This window comes from Staurois parvus, unplaced genomic scaffold (assembly GCF_062004578.1).
Source record: "Staurois parvus isolate SC_StPar_1 unplaced genomic scaffold, SC_StPar_1.0 ptg000235l, whole genome shotgun sequence".
NCBI lineage: Eukaryota > Metazoa > Chordata > Amphibia > Anura > Ranidae > Staurois > Staurois parvus.
Genome location: NW_028318031.1, coordinates 9296170 through 9307599, shown reverse-complemented (window position 1 = coordinate 9307599; position 11430 = coordinate 9296170). Strand labels below are relative to the sequence as shown.

Below are 11430 nucleotides of genomic sequence, written 5' to 3'. Positions count from 1 at the left end.
TAGTTTCAGAGGTTAAGAACGGGCGTATCTTGGAAATGTTGCGGATGTGAAGTCTACAAGATTTGGACAGCGATTATATATTTATATACAAATTATCATGCCATAAATAGTGCTCACAAAAAAAAAATATTTCATATGTGGATCAAATATTTAAAATTGTGAAACAGATGTAAATAAAATCTCACAGGCAAATATTCACACAAAATAATGTCCCATAGATGTAAAATCATGTAGGTCTTTCCCGCATGCTGTTTTTTTTTCTTTTATATTTGTTTGGAATTTTTTGTTGTGAATATATGTATTACTTCACGGCACTATTTATATATTTATATCCGTCTGGTGGTATGGGAACACATAACAGCATAAGCGGCAGTTCACAATTAAGTTTATTTGCGTACTTCACAAGTTAGAGGAATAACTGTGCAGATGTTCTCTTGTCTAATTACGAGTAAACTACGACTTACAAATGAAAAGATGGGTAATCATAAAAGAAGTACCGTAAAACACACAAGCTTCTGTATAGAAAGATAATACTTGAAAACAGGACTTAGCAGCAAACACACAAGTAAAAAAGAGCATCGCTCCTTGTTGGTTTCTTAACTTGGAAAGTGTTCAGAGCGTGCGGGAGGAAAAGCTTGCTGGGCTCCTACTGGAGGGCTGATCACTTGTGCTGCTGCTGCTCTGGACTCCTCCTAAAATAGTGTGTGTCGCTTTAAGATCAGCCGGCTGCTCATTTCAGTGTGTGAGTCAGTCAGAGCTGCACATGCTGCTTACAGGAGAAACACAAACCCCCTTTTAAAGGGATCTAGACATTCTAGGAGTAAGAACAGACCAGACAATGCTGTTCAAGGATCTGTACACCCCATTTTTACTGCTTTTCCTGCACTCCTCAGTCCAGAGTCTGGAGCCCTATGATCTGCTTTATGAAAATGGAATAGAAGCATATTACAGAAATGATTACCAAAACGTGATTCATTCTATAGAAATGGCTCTGAGCAGCTTCTCCCAACTTAAGCAGACCAAGATAAGCTGCAGGTTGGGTTGTAAGCAGAGGTACCCTTTACAGCTGATCTCCAGGGACTGGGATTTAGGCTTTGCCAGTGTAATGTTGTCTAGGTCAGCCTGTGTTAAACAATGTGAAGAGACCAGGCTGGGAGCACTGTCCAGGCACAGAGTCAGCGAGGACATCAAAAGTGAGTTCCACCGCAGAATTCCCTACAACTTCCTGCAGAGGGCATACTTCAAGGTAAGGCTGCAAATTCTTAATGTCATCAGTGCTGCTAGTGCAACTTTACAACTGATATCTTTGAAGTAGAATTTTGGTTAGATGCGAATGTTGCTTATTGAGCTATAAAATTGTCATTCTGTACATTAGCTTTTGTTACAGGATTTACATTTGTTTAGAATGCTAGCTCTTAATCCTTTTAGTTTTACTAAGTTTTAGTTTTTTTTGCAGTCCGTTGTGGTGTGTTACCATGCAGCCTATCCTTTTATGGGCTATGAATGAAAAAACGTACCTTCAGCATTTTTTAAACGCAGTGTACTGAAATACCTGGCATGTGCTTTGCAGTTCAGGCGTATTGCCAATCCCGTAGTTGCATGTTGGGGTACCATTGTGAATAAATGTCACGGCATTGCACATTGTGTGCTGCTTGTTACTGTAAAACACATTGGTGGAGTCATCCTTAAAGTTGCATAACTTTGAAGTAAGTTGGAAAGAAAAGTTGTCAGTGAACAGACTACCTGGCATGTGCTTTGCAGCTCAGGTGTATTGCCAATCCTGTAGTTGCATGTTGGGGTACCTTTGTGAATAAATGTCATGGCAATGCACATTGTGTGCTGCGTTTTACTGTAAACCACATTGGTGGAGTCATCCTTAAAGTTGTATAACTTTGAAGTAAGTTGGAAAGAAAAGATGTCAGTGAACAGACTACCTGGCATGTGCTTTGCAGTTTAGGTGTATTGCCAATCCTGTAGTTGCATGTTGGGGTACCTTTGTGAATAAATGTCTCGGAAACTCACATTGTGTGCTGCTTTTTACTGTAAAACACATTGGTAGAGTCATCCTTAAAGTTGTATAACTTTGAAGTAAGTTGGAAGGAAAAGTTGTCAGTGAACAGACTACCTGGCATGTGCTTTGAAGTTCAGGTGTATTGCCAATCCTGTAGTTGCATGTTGGGGTACCTTTGTGAATAAATGTCTCGGAAACGCACGTTGTGTGCTGCTTTTTACTGTAAACCACTTTGGTGGAGTCATCCTTAAAGTTGTATAAGTTTGAAGTAAGTTGGAAGGAAAAGTTGTCAGTGAATAGGCTTTGCTTCTATTAAAGTTCGTTAGACTTCTCTTTCTATGTAATCAGATTGTATGCTCCCAGTCTGTAAAAGTGTACTGCACAAAGTAAACTACATTTAACTTTTAACGTTTTAAATCTTTACTGATTTGTGTCAACGATCTTAGATATCTGTAGCTGTAAAATAGCTGGGATGATTAGTTATGGAAAATTGTCTTACAAGCTGGAAGGAATGCACCAATATTTTGACAAGTGATCTAGGTTGGGAATAATTTATCACAAAGGAGAACTGGGTACTGTGTAGAGAGGCAGCCAACAAAATAGGGACAGCTGAAGTGTACTGTATAGTATGTTTTCAATTATTTTATCTTTTGATAAAGAATGCTTTGGGAGTTTGTAGTGCTGCATACAATTATTGCAACCTTAATCACAACAAAAAGATACATCCATAGTCAACATACACTCACCAGCCACTTTATTAGGTACACCTTTCTAGTATCGGGTTGGACCTCTTTTGCCTTCAGAACTGCCTTAATTCTTCATGGCATGGATTCAACAAGGTGTTGGAGAAATTTTGGTCTATATTGACATGAGTTACTGTTGCCTTTCTATCATCTCAATCCACTCTGCCCATTCTCCTCTGACATCAACAAGGCATTTTCTTCCACACAGCTGCTGCCCACTGGATATTTTCTCTTTTTCTGACCATTCTCTGTGAACCCTACAGATGGTTGTGCGTGAAAATCCCAGTAGATCAGCAGTTTTTGAAATACTCAGACCAGGCTGTCTGGCACCACCACCATGCCACATTCAAAGTCACTTAAATCTCCTTTCTTCTCCATTCTGATGCTCAGTTTGAACTTCAGCAAGTCGTCTTCACCAAATGTTTAAATGCATTGAGTTTCTGCCATGTGAATGGCTGATTAGCAATTTGTGCTACCAAGCAATTGAACAGGTGTACCTAATAAAGTGGCTGGTGTGTGTAATTTAGTGTAGCAAATCATTAAAGTGGTTGTAAAGGTTCAAGGTTTTTTACCTGCTTGCATTCTATGCATGCAGGTTAAAAAAACCTTCTGTGTGCAGCATCCCCCCTAGCCCCCCTAATACTCACCTAAGCCCTCTCTGGATCGAGCCATGTGCACTGGAGTCTCAGCTATCCCAGGACCCCCTTTCCTCATTAGCTGAGACAGAAGTGGGAGCTATTGTCAATCACAGCCAGTGAGCCAATGAGAAGAGAGGGGGTGGGGCTGAGCCACAGCTCCATGTGTGAATGAACACACAGAGCAGTGCCCCCATAGCAAGCTGCTTGCAGTGGGAGCATCTGACAGGAGGGAGGGGCCAGGAGTACTGGCGAGGGAGCCGAGAAGAGGGGGATCCAGGCGGCTCTGTGCAAAACCACTGCACGACGCAGGTAAGTATAGACATGTCTGTTATTTAAAAAAAAGCCTTTAGAATCACTTTAAATGGTTACTTCAGCCAAAACTGAGAATTCAGGTTTCTGTAGAATGCTAGAGAGCCAAAATGGGGATTGTAGTTATCTGGTTTCCATTGAGTTCTTTGTTTCTCTTTCATTGAGTTTTTTTTCACAGCTAGCAGTGAAGTGCTTATTATAGTGCGCCTGTCATTTGCATATTTAGCACCCTCCTTGTTACCTAGGGGGAGCTAGCTAATTATTTTTTAGTTAGAAGGCAAAGCTGAGTAGCAGCCTAGGTGAGGAGTCAAATTTGGGTCAGGGCTGAGAGGCTCAGCAGATCCGTTCACTGATACCTCCCCCTGATCTAGTGACTTGGAGAAGTCTCCAGAACTCAGTGGATGCAGATGAGGAGAAGCTGGTCTGCACTCTTGAGGGATCCTGTCCAATCCCAAGGCAGGAGGCTTGGCATAGGGTCAGGACAATCCTTAAGAGTGACTGAGCCTGCTCAGCAGCAGGAGAGTTCAGGTGGAAGATGGAGTGAGAAGAAGAGATGCAGAAGCCTGAGAGGGGGCCCACCTACAGGGACCTTGACATGAAGATTGCTCAGCTTCACCAGTTCCCGGAGGAAACACTATCTGGGGAGCCAAGAAAGGAGCCAGAAAAAGGCCTGAAGTCAGCCACCTACCTAAACCAGCTCACAGTAAAGAGACTGAGTGAGTAATCCTACATCACCTGGGCCAGCTAAAGGGGAAAATAGCACTCTGGTGGGAAACCTGATTAGCTCCTTACCTGGGGCTGTTCATCTGAAAGTGGCAGGCACTGTATCCTCTTGCCAAGGGATTCCTCCAGACAGCTGGGTAAAGAAGAGGATTTATTTGAGGTTTGGGGTAGTACACCAAGAGAGGCTGGAGACCTCTCCCAGAAGAGTTTTGCTGTGTAAAGATTTGTGTATAGTTAGAAGTTGTCCTCGGTTTACTGTTCCTTGGGTATCCCGCAACCGCATCCATGTTTATGACCTCTAATAAAATCCAAAAAACATCAAGTTTACTGTCTGCAGAATGCAAGTCTGTGGAAAATGTGTGTTGCTTGGTTGTGCAGGACTATAGGGAGACCCAAAAATTCAGTGACTCTTAAGGGGTTGTGCTATATACAAAAGATATCAAAATAACTGTTCATCTGCATAGCAGTCTCCTTTCAGTTCTCTCAAGGTTCCTGTACATTTTCCCAGTCTACCACACTAACCCCCCCCCCCCCACCACCACCCAGAATTCTTTGCAAATACTGACTTTACTTCTGACAAAGTCATCATTTGCATACAGTTAGACACCTTCTCCTCTCTCTCCCTGTAAGAGTGCTCATGTACAGTCAGAGGTCACCCAAGCACTAAGCACTCTACTGTGGGGTAGGACAGGGAGTGTGCACATTTCCTGAATACCCAGAAGTACACTTGTATTTTTAGGTCTGTGGCACATTGGAGAAGTGGACAGCAGCTTTGTGACGTCAGAGTTTTCCTACATATTTTTTAGACCCCCCTCTCTTTTTTTTTATAACATATAGTAGAGGTGTTTTGAAATCCACAGAGATAGGTGGAAACAATGCTCTTCTAAGGGCTCCTGTACACTGCAGCTGATAAACTGACGTTTAGGAGCTGTTCAGCTTTTTTTCAGCAGCCCCTGAACTCTCTCCAATGTTTTCCTATATGTCCATGTACACATAGTCGTGTACAGTCGTTTACAGGCAGTTGAGTTTACAGTCATTTTTTTGAACACACCAAACTTACGTTCAGCGTTTATGCAAGCGCATGTAAACGATAGTAAACGCAGTTAACCGCGTTTATAAACATTTGCATTTTTTTAACCGTTCCATGTCCAGATGCTGTCCAGAGCCTTTTTTACATCATCAGAAATGCATGCAAAGCATTTTCCATATGTTCAAATGGAGCTAGTACACCAGCGCAGTCAGTTTCAGGTTTCGCGTGAAGGAAAAAATGGTAGAACGTGCTGCATGATGCTTGCGATGGGATCCATAGTGAATACAAACAGAAAAGACAGGTAATCTCAACACACACTGCTCTCTCTGCTTCTGCTCTCTTTATTCCTATCAAAATGTCTGAAATAGTAAATTTTTTAATATTTTTCAGTGCATTCTGAGCATTTGGGAAGGTCTCCTGAGGTTATCTATTAAAAACGCTTCTAAACGCAAACATACATAAACGTGTATAAACGCAGTATGCAAACGCGGTTAAACCAAGTTTTATAACCTACGTTTTTCAGCAGTCAGTTTCCATCGTTCAGAAGAGTTTTCCAAACACCCCGTGTACATGAGCCCTAACAGTGCAGCACAGGCAGGGTGTACAGGAAGTTAACAGCTCATAAGATTTCTAGAAGGATCAACGTACATTTCTTCACTTAATAATTTAGATATAACAAAATGCTTTCAACAGTGTTTTGAACAGACAAAAAGAGAGAAAAGAGGGTAATTGTTATGGTTTGCATACATTTTAAACGGGGCTTTATAATGACCATAAGAACAGGGATATATTTACAGGACAGAGAGACAGAACACTGAATTTGTCTATTCCTAATCAGTGTATCTGTGAAAATAAATGGATACACATTAGAAGACTGCAGTCGTCCTTCAGTAATCCTGAAAACACTGGTCATTTAGAGGTTATGCTCTGTTTGCTCAGGGGTATTTACAGTTGTGTCCAAAATTATTCAACCCCCAATGCTGTAAAGGGGTTTAGGGACTATAGTGTACATTTGGAATTGTATTCAGAATCAAATCCTACAAGGACGTTGTAACTACCCAAATGCAACTAAAATGACATCAATTGTTTATGTAATACAGTAGTAAATGGTTCTTATGTGGTTTCTTCATTGCCACAATTATTCAACCCCTTAAAGACTACCACTCTGAAGAACAGAGGTTCATACAGGTGCTTTCCATCAGGTATTGAAAACACCTGTGGATGTCACCGAGCAGCAATCAAGCATAATAAGCACCAATTAGGCAGCTTTAAAATGACTGTGATACTCAGCTCCTTCTAGACATTTACTGGTGTGGTTACAAACATGGTGAAGGCAAGAGAATGGTCCAGGAAGACAAGAGAAGAGGTGATTTCTCTTCACAGGAAGGGCAATGGCTATAAGAAGATTGCAAAGATGTTAAACATACCAAGAGACACCTTAGGAAGCATCATTCGCAAATTCAAGGCAAAGGGCACTGTTGAAACGCTACCTGGTCGTGGCAGAAAGAAGATGCTGACTTCGACTGCTGTGCGCTACCTGAAGCGTAGAGTGGAGAGAAGTCCCCGTGTGACTGCTGAGGAACTGAGAAAAGATTTGTCAGATGTGGGTACAGAAGTTTCAGCCCAGACAATAAGACGCACACTGCGTAATGAAGGCCTCCGTGCCAGAACTCCCAGGCGTACCCCCTTGCTGTCTCCAAAGAATAAGAAGAGTCGACTGCAGTATGCCAAAAGCCATGTGGACAAACCACAAAAGTTGTGGGATAGTGTTCTGTGGACTGATGAAACAAAATTAGAACTGTTAAGGCCCATGGATCAACGCTATGTTTGGAGGAGGAAGAACAAGGCCTATGATGAAAAGAACACCTTGCCTACTGTGAAGCATGGTGGAGGGTCAATCATGCTTTGGGGCTGTTTTGCTTCTGCAGGTACAGGGAAGCTTCAGCGTGTGCAAGGTACCATGAATTCTCTTCAGTACCAGGAGATATTGGATGGAAACGTGATGCAGTCCGTCACACACCTGAGGCTTGGGAGACGTTGGACCTTTCAACAGGACAATGATCCCAAGCATACCTCCAAGTCCACTAGAGCATGGTTGCAGAGGAAAGGCTGGAACATTTTGGAGTGGCCATCGCAGTCACCAGACTTAAATCCGATTGAGAACCTCTGGTGGGACTTAAAGAAAGCAGTTGCAGTGCGCAAGCCTAAGAATGTGACTGAACTGGAGGCCTTTGCCCATGAAGAATGGGCGAAGATACCCGTAGATCGCTGCAAGACACTTGTGTCAAGCTATGCTTCACGTTTAAAAGCTGTTATAACTGTAAAAGGATGCTGTACTAAGTACTAAGATTGAATGTCACTTGGGGGTTGAATAAAACTGATAATGCTGTGAGCACAGAAAAGACATTTGTGGTTATTTCATTATAACTGTTATGTTATATTTGTCTGACCTACAAGTGCCTCTTTAATGTAAATGTAAGCAAGATGACTGAATGATCAAAAGCAATGTCAAACTGGCCAAAACACTCAATTTCAGTGGGGGTTGAATAATTTTGGACACAACTGTATATAACCTTGAAGTTATAATGGGCACATGCAAAGTCATGCAGTAGTTTTAGTTTTCATCATTATAATACCTACAAATGAATTCTAGCTAATTTTACATAGTTTGGACCAGTTTAAAGTGATTGTAAAGGTAATTTTTAAAATGTTTCTTTTTAAATAACAAGAATATCATACTTACCTGCTATGTGCAATGATTTTTGCACTGAGCAGCCCGATCCTTCTCTTCTTGGGCCATCCGCCTTTCCTGGCTCTTCCTGACTTCTGAGTACTCCCTTAGCAAGCCGCTTCCTAGGGAAGTTATTCACATGTGTGCTCAGTCTTGAACTGCACTGTGTGCGTCTATTGGCACACAGTGCGACTCAGCTCTGCCCCCTGCTGCCTCATCAATGGCTCCTGCTGCTCTCACTGAGTCCAGTGGGGAGAGAGAGAGCAGCACCACTGCTCTTGGACACATCGCTGGATCGAGATTAGGCTCAGGTAAGTATCTGAGGTTGGCAGGGAGGGAGCTCCACCTAAAAGGTTTTTTACCTTAAAATGGTTGTAAAGGAAACATAAAAAAAATAACAAACATATCTATACTTACCTGCTCTGTGGATTGGAATTATACAGAGCTGTCCCAAACCTCTTCTTCTTGGGTCCTCGGCCGTCACTCCTGGCTCCTCCTCTTTCTTCAGTGCACCCATGGGAAGCCGATTTCCATGGTACACTTGTTTGTGCTCGCTCCCAAGCATTGCTGCTGTGTCCATTGACACAGACAGCAGGACTCGGTCCTGCCCCGCTCCCCATGTCACTGACTTTGATTGACAGCCAATGGTTCCCAGTGCCCCAGCAAAGCCAGTGAGACCTGAAAGCGAGGGGAGAGAACAGCTGCAGACCTGCACAGCCCTGGATCGAATGAGAGCTCAGGTAAGTAAAAGGGGGGGGGGGTGAAGGGTCAAAACCAATGCCTAAACTTTTTAAACATGTTAAACTTTCGAACCACTTAAATGCAGAGAATGCATTAAGGTAAAAAAAAACCTTTAGCTTTTACAACCACTTTAAGTATGTATGTGCCATATCTGTGTGATCCATGTGGAAGCTGGAAATCACTGAAGTAGATACCACTACTAATGACATCTCCACTAGCTTCTGGCTCCCTCCTGCTTACTGAACACAGGAGGTCACTTACTTGGCATTGGTGCCAATCAGGGAACAGTTTACATTTTCTCAATGCATGCAAAGTGTTCTCTGATTGGAAGAGGTGGGAATTGTGACATCACCCACCTGTCTCTCTACCTCATCCAATCAGCAAACATTTTGTATTTGTTGAGAAAATGTAAAGTGTTCCCTGAATGGCTCCCATACCAAGCAAGGGACCTCCTGTGTTATACTGAGGTGCCTGTGTCAAATAAGGAACTTCCTGTGGTCAGTAAGCTGCTCAGCATGGGACCCGGAAGCCAGAGGCCATTACTGTAGTAACTGTGCCTACTACGGTGATTTCCAGTGTCCAGGGGAATCCCATAGGTATAGCACATACATATTTACATTGGTCCAAGATAGTAACTATGTAAAAATTACCATATCTGGAATTTAGTGCAGTTATAATATTTCTGTTACTAAAGTCTGTTTTACTGAATAACGAGGTCTATAACGCACCATGGCTTGTTCTCAAAATTCCATATTTTTAATAAAAACCATCAATTTTTCACAGAATATGAGACATCAATATTGCAGCTGCATTTTAGTGAGCTATTGAGGTGTCCTAGAGACCTGTTTATCATTTAAATGTGTAAGGGAACTTAAATTGTATGTTATTTGCTCCCTTTTGGCTCACTAATAATAAAGTACATACAATATTTGTTGACCTTTCCAGAAATCTTATGAGCTGATAACTTCCTGAGCTCTCTACCTGTGCACAAAAAGGAGTAGAAAGAACAAGAAGGTGGGGTGAATGGCAAGACCTTTGTTCTTTGTGATCCCTTAGAAATGAAGTAGGCAGGGCTGACACCACATGCTTAGGAATTCAGAGCTGTGATGCCATGTCGATAAGGAAGGTAGAAGCACACTCAATTTTTGGCACATCATGTATATAGGGTTTGAAATTTCCACTCGCCTGTTCGCATTTGGCAAGTGAAAATAACATAGGGGCGAGTTTGTCCCAGGCGCCGCATCGTAGGGTGGGGGGCGGGTGCTACCAGCAGCACCAACCTGCCCCGAGCACTGTGTTGAGGGGGGGCGCACTGCTGGTGCCACTCCTCAGTGACCGGAGTGATTGCAGTTTCACTCCTGTCACAGGGAGCAGCTGCTAACACTTGCTGGAGGGAGGACTACGCTTTCTCCTCCGTCCTGTCTGCAGGGGGCAGTAGACAGCCGGCACTAAGGAGTGAAGGCAGAGCATCCTTCCTCTCTCCCCTTGTCATGTGACTTATTACATGACCGAAGGAGGGAAAGAAGGAGAAGCTGCATTCACAAGAAGATCTGTGAGTACAAGGGGGAAGGGTGAAGTTACACTTATGGGGACACCTGATGTAAAGGGGGGCTCTGATGGGAACACCTTATATAAAGGAGGACTCTGATGGGAACACCTTATATAAAGGGGGACTCTGATGGGGACACCTAATGTAAAGGGGGGCTCTGATGGGAACACTTTATATAAATGGGGACTCTGATGGAGACACCTTATATAAAGGAGGAATCTGATGGGAACAGCTTATATAAAGGGGGACGCTGATGGAGACACCTGATGTAAAGGGGAACGCCTTATATAAAGGGGAACCCTGATGGGGACACCTGATGTAAAGGGGGGGTCTGATGGGAACACCTTTTATAAAGGGGGACTCTGATGGGGACACCTGATGTCAAGGGGAACTCTGATGGGGACACCTGATGTAAAGGGGGACACCTGATGTAAAGGAGGACTCTGATGGGGACACTTATTTTCATTTTATGTTTACATTGTTTTACAGTATGTTAACCACTTGCCCTCTAGACTCTATTAAGCTATTGCTGTTATATTTAAATTAACATAATAAAACTATGTTATAATTGCTGTTTTAAAATTTTGGACTCTTTATTTTAAAGAAAAATGTAATTTCATAAGGGGGCGTGGTTGGGGGCAGGGCTGGGGGTGGGGTTGGGGGACAGGCCTGGGGTGGGGTTAAAGGCAGACCTGGGCAAGGTTTGGTGGGGCAACTGGTGGAGAGTAAGGTTTTTGCCTGGCTAGTAGGTCTAGACTTTACATTTTAAGCCCTGATGTATGTGTATGTGTATGCACAATATCTGCTGCATGTTTAAAGGGATAAAATATGGGAACATGTGCATAAGACATACTAAATATGCTTTTATTCTTCTAATTTTTGCCTTGACGTACACTTTAATGAGCACATTTGTGTATAATAACAAAGTTTAAACGTTTGTTTTAAGAAATGAAAT

At 42.7% G+C, this 11430-nt stretch overlaps 1 protein-coding gene across 2 annotated transcripts in view; it reads left to right on the top strand.

Annotated features, from left to right (window-relative positions):
* The first annotated feature begins 749 nt into the window (after positions 1–749).
* Positions 750–11430, top strand: part of P3H2 (prolyl 3-hydroxylase 2) — a 270488-nt gene continuing 259807 nt past the window's right edge. For both annotated transcript variants that reach the window (XM_089680153.1, XM_089680152.1), the window contains exon 1: positions 750–1246. In XM_089680153.1, the coding sequence (XP_089536279.1) occupies positions 839–1246 (408 nt within the window). In that variant the 5' untranslated portion in view covers positions 750–838. The remainder of the gene's footprint in view (positions 1247–11430) is intronic.